This window comes from Paralichthys olivaceus, chromosome 11 (assembly GCF_024713975.1).
Source record: "Paralichthys olivaceus isolate ysfri-2021 chromosome 11, ASM2471397v2, whole genome shotgun sequence".
Lineage (NCBI taxonomy): Eukaryota > Metazoa > Chordata > Actinopteri > Pleuronectiformes > Paralichthyidae > Paralichthys > Paralichthys olivaceus.
In genome coordinates, this window is record NC_091103.1 from 21,640,091 (window position 1) to 21,662,992 (window position 22,902).

General features: G+C 40.6%; 2 protein-coding genes across 2 annotated transcripts; one reads left to right on the forward strand and one right to left on the reverse strand.

Moving 5' to 3' along the window:
* Positions 1 to 13,525: 13,525 nt before the first annotated feature.
* On the forward strand, positions 13,526 to 20,223 carry bckdha (branched chain keto acid dehydrogenase E1 subunit alpha). The gene is made up of 8 exons (XM_020088597.2): positions 13,526 to 13,814; positions 15,542 to 15,718; positions 15,809 to 15,895; positions 15,987 to 16,095; positions 17,430 to 17,591; positions 17,669 to 17,875; positions 17,965 to 18,106; positions 19,367 to 20,223. Exons 1-8 carry the CDS (start codon positions 13,701 to 13,703, stop codon positions 19,707 to 19,709), a joined length of 1,341 nt encoding a protein of 446 aa, XP_019944156.1. The 5' UTR covers positions 13,526 to 13,700; the 3' UTR covers positions 19,710 to 20,223.
* A 565-nt stretch (positions 20,224 to 20,788) lies between these two features.
* On the reverse strand, positions 20,789 to 22,684 carry b3gnt2l (UDP-GlcNAc:betaGal beta-1,3-N-acetylglucosaminyltransferase 2, like). The gene has a single exon (XM_020088206.2). It carries the CDS (start codon positions 22,682 to 22,684, stop codon positions 21,422 to 21,424), a length of 1,263 nt encoding a protein of 420 aa, XP_019943765.2. The 3' UTR covers positions 20,789 to 21,421.
* Between the last annotated feature and the right edge of the window lie 218 nt (positions 22,685 to 22,902).

The following is a 22,902-nucleotide window of genomic DNA, read 5'->3' on the forward strand; positions in this document are numbered from 1 at the left end:
AACATACTATAACCTTTTAAAACTTGTTTTGCTCTGTCCACTGTATTGCCATAGTTATTGCCAACATCTCTACTGTATAAACTGTCAGGTGATCCAATGTTCTTTGCTTTATATTTATGATTAGGTCTGGGATAACAAAAGCAAATCCGGTTTTCCCATGTTTTGGTTCCTTTGACCCATCTTTGTATATTGGGACCAGAGCATTGTGTGCTGTCTTTAGTCTTCCCTCTACTATGTCTGCCAAATTTCCCTTTCCTTTGTCTGTCTTCATCTTTTCTTGGATATACAAATCTAATGATACAGGGGAAATATCCATGTCAGTGTCATAGGATAAGGCACTGCTGCACTGTATATTTTATCATGTAACATCATATTTTTTGCCATTTTATTTACTGTCCATACATAACATTCTGTCTTATCCTTTTCACTTTCCCACTATGGTCTCAGGGCGCTCACAGTTGGATGTTCTTCTTCTCTGTGACCTTGTAAGTTTGTCCAGTAGTTTAGCATAAGCTGTTTGTATCTAAGGTTCAGCTATCTATATATATATGCTCATTGACCATCACTGCTGGTACTACTGCACCCTCAGCTGATGTTCCAGGCCTCACTGGACTGTCACTGACTACAGCTGTCTCAGTATCATTTTGTTCACTTTGACCTCCCTCTTCTCTTTCTGATTCCTTCACTGGTGTCCTTGAAGTTAACAAAATTAAAATTATGGTCATACTCCCTTACTTGTGTGCACAACACTCTAAGAGAGACATTTTCCCAAAGAAAAATGAATATGCTACCCTTGCATTGCTTTAGGAAGTACATACCCATTGCAGCTCACTCTGTGCAGCCTCATCTCTGAAAAGGGAACTTCCTTCTTACAAGTGATGCAGGGGATGACTGGACCAGAGGGAGGACGTGAGCTCTCCAATCAACAAAAAAATGGCTTTTAATTAATGATTAAAAGTCACCATTACATTTGATTGTTATGATAAGGACTGAAGTTGGTCAAAAGATTGAATGCAGTGGAAGTGAAAAAAAATATTCCCACATGATATTTTTATAACACTTTTTAGAAAAAAACTTTTTTTGCACCTAAGGGTATTACCAGTTCTATTTATTTTGAAGGGAGCACAAGTGTTAAACTATAGGTATTTGTAAATGTATATAGGCCTACACAAGCTAAGGGTAGATCCTGTTGAAGTGGCCTTATGTAAATTGTAGCCTGTCCAATCATCGTCGATGGATCCTTCAGATAGGCAATGGTGTATCCAGTGCTGGGACACTGGATCAATGCCAGACATGGACTGCGTGTAGATCCAACAATTTTTTTAAATTTGAAGCCTCCCCCTTCTTTGAGCTTCGGAAACACTTCCATTTTATGACCATGGAAGCTGGAGAAGTTCTGCTCAGAGCTTCTTCTATCAAATTAAGTGGCGGTCTCAACATTTGGGGTTAGCAGGACCAAGTTGGCGGTAAAGTTTTTTATCTAAACCAACATAGAGATAACCAGCGCCACCCAGTGTATTGGAATGTGTCCACTAGCTCTGCATCAATCCATTATCTGGAATTGATTTGTCTTGACTTGATGCGCAGGGTAACCAATCAGGCGTTAGGATCCCCCAACCAACTTTGATGGGCGAGTTTGACAGTTTGACAATTCATGAAGCACTGCACACAGGACCATGAAATGTAAATGTAAATCATGAAATGTTAATGTAAATAGTGAAATAATTGGTATTTTAATTATTTAATGAAACATTTAAGTAATTATTAAAGTATGTATTTAATTATATTATTATTTATATACATGCCAAACAACAATAGTGTTTTTTACAAAAGGATTAATAGTACTTTTCTTTAATGTTTTAAAAGATGCTGAGTATCGAAAGCTATTCAATGGCAAACCTTTTGAGGACAGTTTTTCAATTTCTAACCAGGGCATGAAAATATTCGAAAACCAAAACATTGTGGTCCTCAACTGAGCAGCCCAATAATACCATTCTAGATTTGGCAACTGTAGCCCTCCCCTAACTTAAGGTAAATATAACAGGGAGAGTCTGAGTCTTGGCTTCCTATTGTTCCAGATGAAATTAGAAAGAAGCTTTCTGGTCTTAGGAAAAAAAGAAGGAGGAGGGGCCAGTGGAATTGACTGAAAAATATATAAAAATGTAGGTATTATAGTCATCTTTATTATTTTTATTCTTCCCAGTATAGAGAGAGGCAGTGTTGTCCATCTAGTGATCTCTTCTGAAACATGTACTACCATGGGCTCATAATTAGCTGAACTAAGTTTACTTACCTTTGGAGTTATTCTGATGCCCAAATAATTAATGGCGTTCACAAATTTACAATCATAATAGATGACTTTTCTTTGTTCACTTTGAACCCAGGGATACTACCAAATTGCTTGAACAACTCTAAGAGAGATGGTATCGATTCTGCAAGATGTGATAAAAACACAATCGTATCATCAGCGTACATTGCTGTATTATGTACCATGTCCCCGGTCTGAATACCATGAATTGAGGGGTGTGTTCTAATCGCTATTGCTAATGGTTCCATGGCTATTACAAAAAATAGAGGTGAAATTGGTGGCCCTTGTCTTGTGCCTCGAAATAACTCAAAAGGCTGAGAGAGGAGGTTGGTAGTAGATACCATTGCAGAAGAATCAACAAATAAAATTTCGACCCATCTACGAAAGTAATCAAACCCAAAACATTTAAGCACCTCGAGTAGATAGGGTCATTCGACTCGGTCGAACGCCTTTTCCGCGTCGAGTGATAGTATTGCGGTATGAGGGGACTCTTCACACTCGTGGATTATATTAAGAACTCTCTTTACATTGTGGAACCCCTCATGATTTTGTACAAAAACCATTCTCGTCTCCATGTATAATGGCTGGTAGAACCCCCTCTAGTCTCTTAGCCAGAACCTTAGCTATAATCTTTGCATCGGAATTTAAAAGTGATATGGGCCTATAGGAACCGCGTTCGGTTGGCGCTTTGCCTGGTTTTAGAATAAGAGTGATCAGCGCACTACGTAATGAAGCGGGGAGGCAACCTGTTTTAAAGCATTCCAAATAAACATCTAATAATGGGGCTATTCATTTCGCTTTAAATAATTTATAAATATCTGTCGGACGCCCGTCTGGATCCGAAGCCTTACCTCCTCTCATGTTTGTAATGGCGTTAGAGATGTCAGTCAAATTTAATTCCCTCTCCAATTCCGTTTTTGTACCCTCAGAAATACAGGGAATGACCAATCCATCTAGGAAACTGTTTAAGTTTACCATGTCTACTGGGCAGTCAGAGTTATAGAGGGTTTTATAATATGAGACAAAGTTGTTATTAATTTCTGTGGGATCTGTAGATAATTCTCCTTGTTTGTTCCTAATTATGAAGAATCTGGCGATGATACTGCGCTGCTTTGTCAGGTGACCTTTCAACAAGGAGGCAATGCATTTCTCAACTTCTGGGTCCCCTGCTTCCATGGCAGCCAGCACTCCTGCTGCAGAGCCGAACTTCTTTCTCAGGTCCTTAAAAATGGGTATGTGGAGGTTTGCAACTTTTTCTGCAGTGATGTTGACATTGGTGTCCACAAAGTGATCCAATATCTTTTCTGTGAGCCATTTGTTGGTTGACTGTGGGTTTTTAAAGTAGATCCAGATCATTTTTGCCTGATTCAGTGTTCTCATTATGAGCTTTATCACAAGAATCCTGATAAAATCATTTTTGTTTTGTGCCAGTGCTGCTGCATGCTGTTTAGGGTGAGCTGGACTATGGTCGGGATCTGCTGGATTCTGGTCAGGAGCAGCTGGACTCTAGTCAGGAATGGATGGACTCAGCTCGGAATCAGCTGGATCAATGCAAAATGACTGAGAGTCCATTAAAGCCTGTGTCGCTCTGTTGATGTGTTCATCAGCATGGCTTTGTACCCACCAGTCCATAATTGACTGGAAATTAATCACTCTGTCCCATATGTCTATAAGCATGGGATCCTCTGACTTGGGAACAGGCGTGCTGAAAGTCGGAGGTATGATATAAGTGTAGAGGAGATCACTCAACTGTTGTCTGAGTATTAAATTATAAGCAGATGGAAGGTTTGCATCACCATTTAACAGAATTTCAATAGAAGCATTGAGTAACTGCAGATCCTCTTTGGTTTTGGCTGTGCTTGTCAGCTGAAACTTTGCATTGGTTTGTGCAATAATCCTATGGATATATGCTTTGGCAAAAGTCTCCACGATAAAGGTCTTTAGCCTCCTCTTCACTCTGTGGACTGAGATGAGCCTTTTGGGTCTTGGACCTTCAGACTCAGTCTTTACCATTTCCACTGTAGACAGAACAATGGCCTCTGCAGCAGTTTGAATCTCCAGACTGGACAGAGACTGTAGCAGGCTATACTCTTCGTCTGGCAGAACATCCAAGATCACTCCTGTGATCTGAATCATCTCCTTTCTGAGTATTTCCTTGACAGATTTGATGTTGTCACTCTCAACACTATTATTTAAGGAGGTGCTCTGTAATGTAGTCTCAACCTCCAGGTCGCTAGTTCTCTGCTTTCGGCATGGTACTTTTCGTATAGTGCATAGTGTTTTTATTTTGCCTGCAAATTTCTTCAATACCTTGCAGGCATAAGAAACCATTTTGTTCAGTCTGCTTGTGTGAGTGACTCGTTTTAACTGAGGCTTTGATAAGGAGGACAGAAGGTAAGAAGTGTTGACACTCAATGAAACCTCTTCCACCAATGCAGATGTCAGTTTCTCCATGCTTGAAGAACGGAAAGACGAGCATGGCGAAGTCAGCAGAACTTCAGCAAAACCTTCGGATACTACGTCACCGATACTCTCCTTCACAAGATCCTCCGATATGCGGACCCTGCTTTTTGACTGGTTGACCAAAACCCCAGAAAGGGTTGACATCAAATTTAAAAGCAGCTCGCCAGGGCAAACCTTGTGGGATTTGTGTTTTCCTGTTGCGCACGCACATACACAGAGAAACAGGGCACAGTGGGGCACACACAGATAGGCAGCTACAGAAGCCCAAAGGCAAACGCGAACTCACAACAGTCCATTACATCTCCCTTCCATCTCCCTTCCTCAGCAAAGAAAACTGTTACTGTCTGCTTTACGTGTAAGCTATAACAACTGCTTTACTAGTATTAACAAATGCGACAGTGAAATGCTTTTCATTTCACTTCTCCACATAACAGAATGATAATAAACTGATTACCTCTTCACTTTGTGATTTGAATAGGAGTGCAGCACCTTGTTAGAGCGCTTCAGTTGGCCTGTGTGCATCAATAACTGATAACAGTCCAGAGTCACTGTATTACACTTTGCACCTGTGTCTATTCTAAACTGCACTTCCTGGGATAGAACACTGATGTCTACTATCCACTTGTCATCTGCCACAATTGCTACTGTAACATCCTCTAATGTCAGGTTTATGTCCAGCTTTTTTCCATAAATGGTGTGCTCTGACTCGGCACTCACTGAACTCTTGCTACGGTTTCGGCACACTGCTGCCCAGTGGTTTGGTTTGTGACAGTATGAACATACAGAGCCTTAAGCTGGGCATTTTCCTTGGTTCCATGTATGTTGTGAGAGTTTCCCACATTTCAGCAGTTTTTGAATTTGTTTCCTGTCTGTCTCTGAATGGGCTTTGTCTGTACATTGCTATGTGACTTTTTGTAAGCATAAGCTGTGTGCTTTGTTCTTGTGGCCACTGTTGACACTTGTCTTCCTCTCTAACAATTCTCATCTGCTTTTGTGACATTTCGAATTGCTGGGGAATTTCAATGGCTTTAGCTAATGTCAGATCTTCACCTTTATCCAACAGCCTTTCTTGGACTTGTTTTTCTCTAGTTCCTGCTATTATAGCATCAATCAACATCTCGTCTGAGTCAGCATACTCACAGTCCATTAATAGTAGCCTTAGATCCTTCAGAAAATGGTCAAAACTCTCAGTCGCACCTTGTTTTCTCTGCTTGAAACGATGTCTGGCTATCCTTTTATTCTTTCTTGGTCTTATATAGTTGGCAAACTTACCCAAGACTTTAGCCGGATCTTCTTTTTCACCGTCCACCCATGTCAGCGTCTTGTAGATTTCTCTGCCTTGCTCTGCCTCCACGTTCCCAGCCAGCTGGCATTCCGTTCAGCTTCTAGCTCCGAGAGAGAACCATCAAAGATGAAACTCTTGAATTCCTTAAAGAGATCGGCGGCATCCCAGTCAATCCTGGGGTGATCAAACTGTGCATTCATGGCTGCGTGTACTGTTCTTGACAGACTTCTGACACCATGTAATATACTCTCTTTGAGTATATTGAGTGGAGACACAATAACAAGGCCGGTATTGCACAGGACTTGTGTTTACTGTTGCGCACGCACATACACAGAGATACACAACGCGAACTCACAACAATACATTACAGGTGTCTTTCCCTTCCTGTTACCAGACAGGCTGGAGAAAAGCCAGATGTATTTTCTTTAGGTTTACGAAACAACTCACCTATATAAACAGGGAGTTGAAGCTGTTAGGGAGAAGAGATTCACATTGGCCCCCGATTTCTCTCCAAGCAGACTGCAGTGCTTGTATTGATGCTTAACTTTTTGTAATAAACCTTTTATACAATCAAGATGGGGTCAGCGGAGATTCCTTCATCATCTTCACATCATCGCTACCCCAATATACAACAAGATTTGGCGTCACAAACTTAGGACGTGTTGTGACCTGCGACGTCGCCGATAACTTCAGCGCACCTTCTCCTGCACCAAGCCGGCAGAAACGGTGAGAATTTCTCACATTATTGAGCGCTGGTGTTAGCATATGAGAAATATGCCCTCAATTTTGTAATGATATGTTTGTTTTGTCACAAACACTGAACTAAGAGCCAATGAGATGTGCTGAGTGAGTGTAAGTGTCAATAAAGTTTTTCTGCACTGCGCGAGTTACAGTTAGCAGCACTGATGCCAGGACCGTTGAGCAGTACCTCTGCTAACAGCTGGTACGTTCATTGCTGCTGTTGTGTGCTGCTGTTTGGTCACACCATAAAGGAATCTTTTGTGTGAGCGTGATTGTGCTGATATTCAGTGGAACTCCGTTCTAAATTTGACTTTGTTGCGTAGTGCACAACGCAACAGGGGGAGTACAATAGAGAAAATATAAAGAGAGTAAAATAAAATAAAAAGTGGTGAAGAAAATAAAGAGTTTAAGTAAAGGTGTAGAATAGTCTAATTAGTAACGATAAAGTGAGCTAAATAACATCATGCGAGATTAATGAAGAAAGGGCCCTCATCTTCTTAACGGTAAGACATGTGTAAATTAGTCACTGCGTGAAAATAGGCTTTAAGGAATAGTCAGATTTGGTTTAAAAGAGAAAAAGTAACAGCCCTGGATCCATGGGTAATTGGCAATATGTAAAAAGGGATAAGGTAAAAGAGAAAATAAAAGTAAAGAGAAAGGATAAAGATAACAAAATAAAGTAAAGCATATAGGAATAAAGGTAAAGAGAGATTAAGAGTTAAAGACAAAAGCCGCGGATTTGGACGCTAGCCCTCAGGGAGGCGATTTTTGTTCGGCCTAAATCCTGGAAAATCACTAGGTGAATTTCAGGTCAGTTCTAGGAACTGGAGATGTAGAAATAACATTCAATTGTAAGTTTTCATTCAATTGTTGACGAACAATGTTTGAATTAGCCTCTCATTGAATATCTACACCTCATAAGGTAGCATACATTTAGAAAGAACATTTTTTGGTTCCTTTGACCCATCTGTGTATATTGGGACCAGAGCATTGTGTGCTGTCTTTAGTCTTCCCTCTACTATGTCTGCCAAATTTCCCTTTCCTTTGTCTGTCTTCATCTTTTCTTGGATATACAAATCTAATGATACAGGGGAAATATCCATGTCAGTGTCATAGGATAAGGCACTGCTGCACTGTATATTTTATCATGTAACATCATATTTTTTGCCATTTTATTTACTGTCCATACATAACATTCTGTCTTATCCTTTTCACTTTCCCACTATGGTCTCAGGGCGCTCACAGTTGGATGTTCTTCTTCTCTGTGACCTTGTAAGTTTGTCCAGTAGTTTAGCATAAGCTGTTTGTATCTAAGGTTCAGCTAGCTATATATATATTCTTCATTGATCTTCTACTGGCTCCACATTTAGATCCTCTGAGACATCTCATTACATCAAGAACTATTATGCATTTTTTTCCCATCTTGTTTATATCTACATTCCAGGTCAGCTTTGTGTCAAATAAAACATATCAGAATGTGCTTATCTGATCTAATTGTTCCCCATACATTTTTAAACTAGTCTCTCTTACCTTTTTCCTCAAAAAGATCATTACTTTAGTTTTTTCTACTGAAAACCTAAATCCCCATGAATATGACGATTTCTCTACCATCCTGATTGCATTTTGTTTCTTCTCATGGATACATTTTAAGTTTTTACCCCTTTTCCATAAGGCCCCATCATCAGCAAATAATGATCTTCCTATATCAGAACTTACGCTTTGGGCTGATAACACTGCCCTGAGCTTTTCCGTTGTCTACCTTATACCTGGTTGATATTGTTGTTCCTATTTTAACCCGGTTATATCTATCCAACAAAAAGGTTTTTATCCAACTTCCTGATATTCCCATTTTGTCAAGTTTAATCATCAAGCCCTCTTTCCTTATTTGTGTCTCTAAACAGATGATTGGATCCATTGTTCCCCTCCCTTTCCTAAAACCACTCTGATAAGGAGATAACAAACCTCTACTCTCTATATGGTATGTCATTCTCTCAGTGAGCATCCTTACCATTATTTTTTCCAACATGTGATGTAAGTACAATTGATCTGTAGCTTGTTGGATTGGTCGGGTCCTTTTCTGGTTTTATCATAGGTATGATGATTGCTTCCTTCCAGCTAGTGGGTTATTTTCCCTCTTCCCAAATGTTATTATATATCCCAAAAAAGAATCCCATAAAAGTATTCTAACTTAAAACTTATCAACTAATAAATGCTTGCATGAAAATATCTCCTTGACTAAAGGTGACTTTTCCTACACAGAACTGGCCAAAACTCGCCAGGATGCTGTAATTATAAAATATTGTATGTTTGTTTCTATTTTCAACACTTTATTGTGAGAGCGACTTGACATTCTACTGCAAAATGTGTGTGGTGAAGCTTTTTTTTCTTCAGGCTTTCACATCAAACTAATTAAGATTTTAAATTAAATAAAACTAGTGAACTTGTCTAATTTGTAAAACTGCCTTTAAATTCTCTGTCTGTCTGTCTGTCTGCTGCAACTGTCTGTATCTCTCTCTCCTTATCTCTTCAATAAACATGACAAATGTCAGCAAACAGCTTGACATGTGCCCACCTGTGACACCTTCAATGATATGGGAAAACACAGTGCTTCGGCAACAACGACACTTAACAGCTGAACACAACACAATCACAGATAACAGTGACAGAGTATATCACTGTTAATGTGTTGTAAATGCATTTTTTTCATTGTTAACTAAATATTGTTATTTTGTTAAATATTGTTTTGTTGAATAATTTGAATGATGATGTTCAATCATCATATGATATTTATATATATATCTAATGAGTTATGCTAAAATAGTGTTTCAATTTTATGACAGTGCACTTTTGAGTTTATCTGATTGGTTTTGATGTGTGAAAGAGAATGATTTGCATTTTTTTTAATCTAAGGTGTAATATGAACAAGTATTTTATTTAAATAAATGTTCAAAAAATAACTGAAACACCATGTTTGCCTCATCTATATTTTACATTCATGCAGGCTGCCTGTGTGACCAGTAATACCTACAAACTGCTCCTGATCAAGTCATGTTAATTTTATAATAGTGGCACACTCTGGCCCAACTACTGTCTAGTTGTCTCTCACTAGTCTGTGGGCCAGTATTGGTTTAGTAATTTCATAATCCTTCCTCCCTGAGATCAAGCAGCAGAAATTATGTGACAATGAGCAAATACTACTGATGGATTTTTGGGTAAACTAAGCGAGTAGTCTTACATGTCACTATATCTAAAACAGGGCATTTTGGGGTGCGTTAAAAAAGGGCAAACATTGAGAGTATACCCACTTCTCCAGGGACCTCTACACCACTGGGTGTGAGGGTAATTTTTATTTAAATTGAAAAAAAATGAATGAAGAAAAAAGTTGGGCTCCAGCAAAAAGGGCACTTTTCACATCCAGGGCAAAAGGGCAGGTGCTTGAGCACCACTAGGGGTCTATCTGTGCATGTGCCTGATGTAAGAGAAACAGGATGCAGGATGACATGAAGGTCAGGTGAGTGAGTGAGAGAGAGCTAGAGTCTCAGCCAGGAAGACAGTCTTTTAAAGGAATAACACTGGGCCCAGGTGCTTCAAACTAGGAGTCTATGCCCACCAGTTACCTGCTGCATCACACAAAAGAATAGGTTAACTAAGGCAGGGGCTGTCACAGGTCATCAGCATGGTTTTGCACTCACCATTGATATGGGAGAGGGGTGGGTCATTGAAGCACCCGGAGAAAACCCTCAGAAATTAAAAAAAATTAAGTGAAGAATCTGGCGAAGATACTGCGCTGCTTTGTCAGGTGACCTTTCAACAAGGAGGCAATGCATTTCTCAACTTCTGGGTCGCCTGCTTCCATGGCAGCCAGCACTCCTGCTGCTGAGCCAAACTTCATTCTCAGGTCCTCAAAAATGGGTATGTGGAGGTTTGCAACTCTTTCTGCAGTGATGTTGACATTGGTGTCCACAAAGTGATCCGATATCTTTTCTGTGAGCCATTTGATGGTTGACTGCGGGTTTTTAAAGAAGATCCAGATCATTTTTGCTTGATTCAATGTTCTCATTATGAGGTTTATCACAAGAATCCTGATAAAATCATTTTTGTTTTGTGCCAGTGCTGCAGCATGCTGTTTAGGGTCAGCTGGACTCTGGTCGGGATCTGCTGGATTCTGGTTGTGATCAGCTGGAATATGGTCGGGATCAGCTGGACTCTGTTCAGGATCAGCTGGACTCTGGTCAGGATCAGCTGGACTCTGTTCAGGATCAGCTGGACTCTGGTCAGGATCAGCTGGACTCTGTTCAGGATCAGCTGGACTCTGGTCAGGATCAGATGGACTCTGTTCAGGATCAGCTGGACTCTGGTCAGGATCAGCTGGACTCTGTTCAGGAGCAGCTGGACTCTGGTCAGGAATGGATGGACTCAGCTCGGAATCAGCTGGATCAATGCAAAATGACTGAGAGTCCATTAAAGCCTGTGTCGCTCTGTTGATGTGTTCATCAGCATGGCTTTGTACCCACCAGTCCATAATTGACTGGAAATTAATCACTCTGTCCCATATGTCTATAAGCATGGGATCCTCTGACTTGGGAACAGGCGTGCTGTAAGTCGGAGGTATGATATAAGTGTAGAGGAGATCACTCAACTGTTGTCTGAGTGTTAAATTATAAGCAGATGGAAGGTTTGCATCACCATTTAACAGAATTTCAATAGAAGCATTGAGTAACTGCAGATCCTCTTTGGTTTTGGCTGTGCTTGTCAGCTGAAACTTTGCATTGGTTTGTGCAATAATCCTATGGATATATGCTTTGGCAAAAGTCTCCACGATAAAGGTCTTTAGCCTCCTCTTCACTCTGTGGACTGAGATGAGCCTTTTGGGTCTTGGACCTTCAGACTCAGTCTTTACCATTTCCACTGTAGACAGAACAATGGCCTCTGCAGCAGTTTGAATCTCCAGACTGGACAGAGACTGTAGCAGGCTATACTCTGCTTCTGGCAGAACATCCAAGATCACTCCTGTGATCTGAATCATCTCCTTTCTGAGTATTTCTTTGACAGATTTGATGTTGTCACTCTCAACACTATTATTTAAGGAGGTGCTCTGTAATGTAGTCTCAACCTCCAGGTCGCTAGTTCTCTGCTTTCGGCATGGTACTTTTCGTATAGTGCATAGTGTTTTTATTTTGCCTGCAAATTTCTTCAATACATTGCAGGCATAAGAAACCATTTTGTTCAGTCTGCTTGTGTGAGTGACTTGTTTTAACTGAGGCTTTGATAAGGAGGACAGAAGGTGAGAAGTGTTGACACTCAATGAAACCTCTTCCACCAATGCAGATGTCAGTTTCTCCATGCTGGAAGAACGGAAAGACAAGCGTGGCGAAGTCAGCAGAACTTCAGCAAAACCTTCGGATACTACGTCACCGATACTCTCCTTCACAAGATCCTCCGATATGTAGACTCTGCTTTTTGACTGGTTGACCAAAAACCCAGAAAGGGTTGAGATCAAATTTAAAAGCAGCTCTGCCAGGGCAAAACTTGTGGCTTCGTCAGGTTTCCCAGATTCCATCAGTTCCCACTGGATTGCTGATAACCCCTCTAAGAAGGTTTGAATGAATGGCCGAACCATGTCGATTGTGATCTGTGGTTTATCTTCCATATTTTGTGGTGACAAGTTGATATCCATGGTTATCTTCAGTCAGTGCTGTGCTCTCTCGTATCTGAATGTACTCCTTGGTATTGTCGAATGCCTCAAGCACTGACAATGCGGGGACTGTTATAATTTAGCATTGCGATGCTACATCAAAGACAAACACAGAAATTTAATAGACATATAGAGAGCAATCCTGTTTAATGAAGAAGCACATCAAAGCACAAAGCAAGCATTTCTCTTTATTCAAAAGGAATGGTTCAAAGGCATTTGCTGTTTTGAGCTCTGCCCCCAGTCATTGTAACTTAGCAACAGTTGCTAAGCACCAAATCAAGTGGAAAAAAGGAGATATTTGTCGTATTGGTTTACTTTGTTGTTCAAAATTTAAATACTTGAAGTTGCATTTAATACAAACAACTGGAGTTGAAATTTATGAGTGTGTGCAATTTGGTGCAGATCCAAACTAAAATCAGGATTTGGTCAATTTAAATGTAGTTTCATAGGTGGACAATTAGGCCTAGTAGTTAACTAGAATATCATATATGCCTAAATTCAACAAGCAGATCTCCTCTATTGTTAGGTCTGGCTTCTTTCGGTTGAGACTTATAGCTAAGGTAAAGGCCTATCTCCCACCTAAAGATCTAGAGAGGGTAATTCATGCCTTCATAACTTCTCAACTTGATTAATGTAATTCTCTGTATGTGGGCTTAGACCATTTCCATTGTCACTTTCGCTATTTTCAGGCCATTTCTTTATTTGCTTGAGTTGGGACTTTTTGCAGCGCATGTATCTTCAAAATTTTTGAAATAGTCTTCTTAATTTGCACGTGTGTATTATCATGCATGATCCAGGTTTGAGACAGAGACAAACTGTACCACTTTAAGAGGAAGGAGAGAGACCCTGAGAGAGAGTGAGACAGTGAGAGGGAAAGATATTTATATAAGCTGCATTTTGATGGTGTGTTTTCTATTAGCGTGTGTTGGACTCTCGGCCACCGCAGGAAACGCATTTGCTGCCAATCTACTGCTCCACACTCCACTCCAGAAGGTGGCGGTAATGCGGGTATAACCTGGTTTGCCCCTGCCATTAAACACCGAAGAAGAGGAATGGGCGGAAGTTTGGCTGTGCTGTGGATAGAAGCAGGCGCAGCGACAGCTGTAAAGAGATAAAAACTGTTGTTTTAAACTCGTCCCGTCGAGTCTTCCGAGTTCGATCCCCTGGGACCAGCCTCACTCAGCACAGCGGCTCCCTCACCTGTGCAGATGGCGGCTGTGAGCGGCGTCAACAAAATGTACGGAGCGTGTTTCCAGGCTGCTCGTGTGGCGGCTGGACTGAGGGCGACGAGGCTGCTTCAACACAGAGCCCTGAGAGTCACTGTGAGTTCAATGTGATGGAGGTTCACACACACGACTGGATAACACAGTGAGCGAAGCTGGTTTCTCACCAGTCGTTAAATAGATAGATGGTTGACAGCAGAACGTCAAGGGCCGTGAGAGAAAATTAGCAACAAAAACAGATACGATCAATTAAAATTACTGAAAAAGTAATACACATAAAATCTACTAAAAACTGTATAGCTGTCACACTCATTGCTTTGTCTGTGAATGCAAACTAATGTAGATTTGCTCAATGTCTCTAGTAGTTCATCATCCCTTGTATTCATTCTCTTATTTATAGGCTTATTTGTTGTTCTATTATAGTTCGTACTTTATTGTACATTCCAGTACTTTATTGCGTATCATTTACTTGTTATACACCTTTTGGTATGGCACAATAAAGTACTGGAATACACAGTAAAGTATTTAATATAATAGGCCTATAAACAAGAGACTAAATACAAGAGATGACAAACCTTGTGAGCAAAGCTGCAGTAGTTGTTTGACTTTGTATGTATGTAGGAGCGTGACATACTAAAATAAACTATGAAGTGTTGTAGTTCAGGTTTTTGTTAACCCCTCATTTTCCGCTTTGAATGTCGAATCCGAAGCCAACTTCAGCCGGGTTAGCTTGTTAGCTTAGCTGTCGACCTCAAAGAGTCAAAGACGACGCGCTCATCAGGCGCCGTTTATTCTCATTATTGAATCTAACAGACGTCGCCACATGTTTTGTGAGTGTACACGTGTTTTACGAAATCAATTTGTAGCTTGACCTTGTGCCTGCTGCTGGGACTCTACAAAGCTAACGCGGCTAATGCTAAAGTTAGCTAGCTTCGTTCCTATTGGTCGAAGACAGGGGTGTGTGGGTGAAAGCGGAAATGTCATTTTAAAAGTCAAATGTGGAGAGAAATAAACAATACAGCTGTTTTTATTTGTTTAGCTGTTTTTGTGTGTTTATTTTTCAGATGTTCACACTGAGCTCTGGCTTTTCTCAATAGATCAGATTGAAGCCACGATAACTTATTTTTAATTATCTTAAAGTAAATTGAGTTGGCTAAAAAATATTTGTCCGGGGTGTCAATGTGTACAGGTATGTAGATCACTTTGCTGGATAAAATGTTATTACACTTTAGATAGTGTAATCCACATGGGATGCATCTAGTACCAGTGTTTCACTTTTCCAGCCCATGCATATTCTGAGTTGTCCCAACATACACCCACTCAAATCAAAGCCCACGTGGGCCCCACTTAACATGTATACTGGGGTCATTGTAGTTCTTGTTGTTAATCTCACAGGCTATGTTAGTTCAATGCACAGCTTCAGTTATTTATCTTTAAATCTGTATTTATTTTTAGCTTCAATCTTAAAATCTCTCTCTCAACAAGCACAAGGCACCCATTAAAGATTTCTCCAGGAGGAATTTTCTAGTTATAATTACTATTGCAGATACATGGTACTATATATTCTTAAAAACAGCCACAGCATTGAATTATGACAGCATCCCTCTATCCTGTGTAATGCCTAAACTTGTCATGTCAATGATCCCAGCTGTTGCGGCAGTAAAACAGTAAATGTGAAAATAGTATCATGAAATCCCCTTAAGTAGAATGACATCGCACAAGTCAGTTTTTTGGATGTCATTATTTAGACCAAGATGAATTCATATATGCGGTATCTATTTTAGAATGATGTTGTCAGTAGCTCAAGCTTGTGTTCAATCTTTCAGGCCGTGCACCAGCAGCAGCCCTTTGACTCATCGCTGGAAAAGCCACAGTTCCCTGGAGCGTCTGCTGAGTTTGTGGATCAGCTTGAGTTTATCCAGCCCAATGTCATCTCTGGGATCCCAGTGTACCGGGTGATGGACAGGCAAGGAAATATCATCAACCCCTCTCAAGACCCTCAGGTACAGTCAGTCTGCATACAACAGTGTTTATTTAATATGGCACTCTCATGTCTACTTCATGGTTGTTTTGTGTGTTTCATCCCCACTCAGCTGTCCAAAGAGACAGTTTTGAACTTTTATCAGAAGATGACTCTGCTGAACACAATGGACCGCATTCTTTATGAGTCTCAGAGACAGGTATGTTTTTTTCCTTTAGCATTTCCTTGTTTAACCATGGATCAGGTTGAATACTGTAAAAGAGAGTTGATTTTTTTCTTTTCTCTTACAGGGTCGGATTTCGTTCTACATGACCAACTATGGTGAGGAGGGGACACATATTGGTAGTGCTGCTGCTCTTGACCCAAATGATCTGGTCTTTGGTCAATACAGAGAAGCTGGTACGTATCAGAGTGTGTGGATTTGGATCATTTAACTTGACCTAGCTCATTTTTATTTACAAAGTTACCTTTTCAAGTTCATTTAACTTTATATAGTGATTGAGCAATTTATCAAAGTGTATTCACTTGACAAGAAATGCTGGTCTGTTTTTCCAAACTAATGAGATAGCTCAATATCCTTGTACTCTCCATGTGAACAATACCAATGTCCTGATGTACAAAGATAAGATACAATCAACAATGTCATTTATATTACTTAAAGACACAAATATCTCCCAATGCTTAAACCCAGTAGGCAATGAGGGGGGGCATCATCCCCTTTAAACCACAATGACTAAAAATTCATCCATAAAGATGTTACCAACTTTGGCAGGCAGGTAGGAATCAGCATAAACTCTGTACCACTTTTGCTGTGCACACAACAAGTTTTCTATTGCAGGGGTGTCCTCCCCCTCACCTCCAACAGATCATAGTAATTACATATGTTTTTATGTTTTTATATGAATGGCATTTTTTATTAGTTTTTCGGATTTTAACACGGACCTCAGGACTTGAATCTTGTTCGTCGAGAAAAGCAGAACATCATTTTTTTGAATGTGAAATAATTTATGTCAACTTTTATTTCTATTTCCACCTCTTACTTTGTAATAGTTGTTGTTGATCAGTAGATCAGAGTCAGCAGCTCAGTTCCAAGCTTGTTGTTTTAGCAGGTGTGCAGCTGCACGCTCTGGTGAATGATTATATTTGAGGCGAACAAAGCTTCAATTCAGTCAGTGAATCCCATGACACGTCTACAGCACACCCATGTCCAATTACATCAGTCACTTGTTCAGTCATTCAGAATAATCACTGTCGGTCTATATCAGTAAATCACATCAAACAGTATCAGAGGTTCTTCATAGCAAAAAATATATTAATGCAGCACAGTGCAGAAATGGCTTAGATAATTAATTTTCAACTAAATTGCAATCCAGTATTTGGCATGCTTTACATCAAATAAAACAAAATACATTAATACATTTAAACAGACATTTTCAAAACAGATTGTCTCTCTTTCTCTCATTGTTGTTATTGTCCCTCTCTCACCCCACACATGCCTTCCTGCCACCATACACCCTTTTAAATATGTCTCCCTGACACCCTAACTGCTCTCTCACCCTCTATACTCTTCTCTGAATCATTGCTTTGCTCTTCTGCGTTTTGCCTCCCTACCCTTGTCATTTGAATAATCATTGTACCATCGTACACTCCCTACTATGGACACTTAGTATGAAGACCATTAGGGCTCCTTGTTTTGAGATTAATTGTGTTAAAATTCCTATGCTGCCCTACAGGAGTGTTGATGTATCGTGGTTTTCCTCTGGATCTGTTCATGGCTCAGTGCTATGCCAATGCTGATGACCTCGGCAAGGGTCGGCAGATGCCTGTCCACTATGGCTCCAAAGACCTGAACTTTGTCACCATCTCCTCTCCTCTGGCCACTCAGATTCCTCAGGGTGAGTGTGTGTTGACTTCTCCAGTTGGGAACAACATAAATAAAAATATATTCACGCCGGATGTGTGTGTGTTTCAGCTGCTGGAGCTGCATATGCAGCCAAGAGAGAAAACACCAACCGTGCTGTCATCTGTTATTTTGGAGAGGGAGCAGCCAGTGAAGGGGATGCACACGCTGGCTTCAACTTCTCTGCCACCCTAGAGTGCCCAATGATATTCTTCTGTCGTAACAATGGCTACGCCATCTCCACCCCCACCAACGAGCAGTACAGAGGGGATGGCATTGGTAAGAAGCCGTGGTACGGATTTCTACAGAATCGAATTATCTATCCGCAGCTGCTTTTATGAACACATGCTCTTTGTCTGATCAAACAGCTGCTCGTGGTCCAGGTTATGGGATGCTGTCTATCCGTGTCGATGGTAACGATGTGTTTGCCGTGTACAACGCTACAAAGGAAGCTCGACGTAGAGCTGTGGCTGAGAACCAGCCTTTCCTAATCGAAGCAATGACATACAGGTTAGTTGAGTAGTAGACACATAAAACTGTTTAAGGCGTACAGCTCATAATCCTTACTCATTCATCACAAGGGATGTCGTGATTAACCAATTTTATGATATCCATTGTTTCATAACCATAACAAATGTAAAAACTACGATATCTAACTATGGCGTCCTGCCTCTCGTGCCGTGCGGTAAAATCTCTCGCGAGTCATGTTCTGTGTGCGTGAGCCACTGAGAAGTTAGTTGAGAAGAGGGAAGTGACTTAACAGCCTTATTTCCACCAACGCTGGACAAAAAACTCCATCAGAGGAGTTCACAGCAAGAGGAGAAATCCTTGTTACGTTCGGCTTCTGACCAGCTCTGCAGGAACGGCTGACACACCTCTCTCTCTCTCTCTCTCTCTCTCTCTCTCTCTCTCTCTCTCTCTCTCTCTCTCTCTCTCTCTCTCTCTCTCTCTCTCTCTCTCTATTAACCATTTTAAATGTAGCTGAGAGTTTAATACACCTACTGAGAGGTAATAGTATAATAAGGACATGAAGAATGTGGCTTGAACCAGAACAGTCTACCTGTTTACTTTTTCCCAACTAGTCAACACTTGGCTCCCAAAATAGAACAACTTCCAGTGGTGACCCTTCACAATAAAAGTCCCATACAGATACTCTTCTTATGCTGACAGGAAACACAAATTAACTGACAAAATAAAATAGCATACATAAATTACTTTTAAATAGCCAAACGTTATGCTATAAACGTTACTATAAAAACTAACTGGATATTGTTGATGATAATAATAAATATTTTAGTTCATTAGGCTATATTATTAGCTATATATTTGCTATATATTGTTTGTTGTGTGTCTTTTTACTTAGTAGTGAATAATCGGGAAAATCTTGAAACCATGATATTGTGAAATCCCTATCCATCACTATTAGAAATGTAATATTTTTGCTGCGTAGATATTTTAAATCTGACAAAACTGTGCAGTCTGATGTGGGATTTCACAAAAAAAACTTGTGTGTGTATATAGATACATACATACATATATATATATATATATATGCACATGGCTGGTTGAGTAAGAGGCGGAATTATCTTAGATTGTGCCTCTATGAATTGTTTTATGTATGGCATTAATATTTCAGATGATGAGAAGTTTCTGAAATAAACGGGTCAGTGAAATGACAGGACTTGGCAGCAGAGAACAGAAAATGTAATCAGCCCTAACATGTTGTAATGGAAAGTCAATTGAAGAAAAACCATTCTGCTCTTATTTCAGAATTGGCCACCACAGCACCAGCGACGACAGCTCGGCTTACCGCTCAGTGGACGAGGTCAACTACTGGGACAAGCAGGACCACCCCATCTCCAGGCTGAGACATTACATGACCACCCGTAGCTGGTGGAGTGAAGACGACGAGAAGAGCTGGAGGAAGCAGTCCCGTAAAATGGTGATGGAGGCGTTTGAGAAGGCTGAAAGGCGCTTGAAGCCCAATCTCGAACTGCTGTTTACTGATGTGTACCAGGAGATGACGCCCAACCTGGACAAGCAGAAACAATCCATGTGGAGGCACGTGCAGCAGTACAAGGAGCACTACCCACTTGAGCTGTATGATAAATAAATACCCTGACATGAATAGGTTCCTATGTGATGGTTAAACTTTGCAGTGGTTCAGTATTGAGACTGTTTCTGCTATTCTTAAAGCTGTAGTTTTGATATGACGTGTCATTTATTTCTGCAGATTGTACTTCATACCTCTGGGTTTGGTGCCTTCAGTTAGTAGATTTATCGTTTTCTATGAACACTAAATCATACTTTGGTTTCACATCACGGTTCTGCTGCAGTATGACTGCATTATGCATAAAACAACACAAATCAAGCAATAAATGGTGGAAGTTTAACTCTGTTCTCTCCTCCTGTAACTGTCTTCTCCTGTGTTCATGGTGTTTAAGAGGTTTCCTTTTGTGAAGCTGAGGTGACTGATTTTAAGAACCTAACGTGTTTTTAGCCCACACACAAATGTCTGATGGGTGTGTATACTGTTAAAGACAACACTACATCGCAGAACTATAAACCCTTCTATCTCCTGTTACATGTTTATGTTTTGTGGAAATTAAACTAAAGAACTGGTGTAACTTGTCTTGTTTTATTTTGTTTATTTAAACCTTGTGGTAGAGTGGAAATGAGCTGAATGACCCCTGGAAACATATTTGGACAAATAATCTGCCAGAAATGATAGATGCTTCTGAAGTATATTAAGTTTGAAAATGTTTTGACCTGTTTAAAATGTAACTTCAAACTGCTATGGAAAATATAGAAAAGCAGACATTAACAGCCAAGTGTTTTCTAAGTCCTTGGAAGATTTCAATGATACATTCCTCGTGCTGCATCTTCTTGAAACTAAAAGGGCAATGTTCTTTTGTTGCTGCGTCTTTTGCTCATTGGTCTAGTTTAGTGGTCGCCAACCTGTCGATCTCCGTAACTCTCTGAACTCTGGCTGCAGTTGCGCCGCAGATCAGCTCCGTTGTCTGTTTTTCACAGGCGCTGGGTGTTCACTACTGGCGGCAAAGCTGCTGGTTTATCTACTGCATTTCCTTCAATACAAATCGGCTTATGTACGAAACTAATTGTCAGGACTCTGTGGTATGAAGATGATAACAGTCAAAGCCCCATTAGAAGAAATGAATGGATTCAGAAATGCTGCTGAATTCTTTTATTTTGAAATGGGTTCCGGAAGTGTTTGTGACATAGACACATAAACATTGTGGTTCAGAGCAGAATAAACAGAAAATTATCTTTCACCTGAGTTTAAATTCTTATCTGATAATTTATACATATTTATACTTAATACATACACTTTTCTGTTGGCGTTTCTGTTGATCCATTCTTTTATTTAAAAAGCTGGCTTTAATGTAAAATATTTGCGGGAGCGGAAGATGCATGGCATTATACTGTACAGTACTGGTATTTATTTGACTACACAGGAATATTATACAAGGAAATAATCATATTTATAGCCATATTCAAATCCTATATAAAACCACTGTGCTGCAGTAGCATCTCCTCTGCAAAACATTGTTGAACTGAGAAGCTAAATATTGTGCATTGAACAGATGCTGTAAATATGAACTGACATTAATGTTAATATTGTGCAGTGCATAGTTTCACAACTGCATTTCTTTGTGTATATTTATGCTTGTACATTCATTTTAAAAATAAATATGACCCTCCTAAGAGGGTTTCATGGAGGATATCAAGGTAGTAGATTTTGGCTTACATTTGGAATTAAAAAGTGATTTTGGGCTTGAAAAGGTTGGAGACCACTGGTCGTGTTCAACAAGTCAACAGGGGGCTGTGAATGCCCTTCCACAGCTTCTTAATCTGCACTGGCGAGCGCTGGTGGATCAGAATAATATCTTTATGGACACACAGATTCCCACGATCTTGCTCCCTGACATCAAATGTCCGAAAGCTTGCATGTGCCTCAGGAGAAACTCCCAGAGCCTTTGCGCACATCCCAGTGTAGACATCATCGATGGGGAAGAAGGGAATGACATGAGAAACTGAATATAGAGGTTGCAACAACACTCCAGAGATGATAAAACCGCCTCCACCAGCATAAGCAGGGTATGGGCCATCAAAGAAGCTCAGAGGAATGTAGTATTTGTTGTCTGTGTCTCTGTGGGGGTATGCTGTACTTATGGTGTGTCCAACATACAAATGAGATGCTTGAGAGGCCTGCAGAGACTGCAGGTAGCTAAGCAATGCTGGTGTGTTGACAAATACATCGTCATCCCCATTGAAGACGAAGGAGACACTAGGACATACTTTCAGTGTCCACTGGAGGAACATATTCCCTTTCAGTGTCAGGTTTAAGAAGGATTCTTGGAAATCCCACTGCAAGACATCCCCAAAATATTTTGCTTCAAATGAGAGCATTGGGCTGAGGTCAATGGCATCCAGCGGATAGGTACCCAGGAGGAACACCGTGCGGACCCTCAGGCCTCCCTGATACACCCTCTCTTTGCCCCAGGTCTCCCGCACCGCCTGTCTCTGCTCAAAGTTCCCAGGAGTTGACTTGATGGCGAACAACAGAAAGGTTTGGTTGTTTCCATCCTCTTCACTTGAGCTGCACTTGTTGGGTTGATTGATGAGGAGTGGAGAGGTCCTGCAGTTCATGCCCTGCAAAAAGTCCTGGAACAAGACAGGATAGGAGGTAAAGTCGTTCACATTGGTTAGCAGAAGCTCCCGATTCATCCCCCTGCAGTGAGACCAGTCATCTCTGAAAGCGAGTTTCCCCTGCTCCAGATTCCTAAGAGCCGAGTACAGCAGGCGGTTCCAGTATGCTCCATTTTGAGGTATGGTCTGTCTGAGGCCTTCAAACACAGATACATTGAGCACATCAACAGGGTGAGGCTGCACAAATCTTTTCTTCTCTGAGGATTGCATTGTCACATCACTGTCATGGACCTGGACGCTAAGAGGTTTTGGTTCATCCTTGTGGCTGTAGGTCGTCTCCAGGTAAAGGGTTGAGAAGAGGATCATAAACAAAGTGAGGAGGAGAACTACAGCACTGAAGGTTTGAATGCATCTCATTGCCTCAGACTAAACTGTGTGGTTTCTTGTATCGGATTGAATTTCGTAGATGGTCTTGGACTGTGTTGTTGTCTTCAGTTTACACAGACTTTGCCAGTAGGCGACACGCACTCTGTACCTGCCAACAGAAAATTACAGACAGGTCACCTTTGTGTAAATGAGCACATCACAAACTTGACATCCTTTAGCAAACTTGAAACCCAATAGAAAATATGATT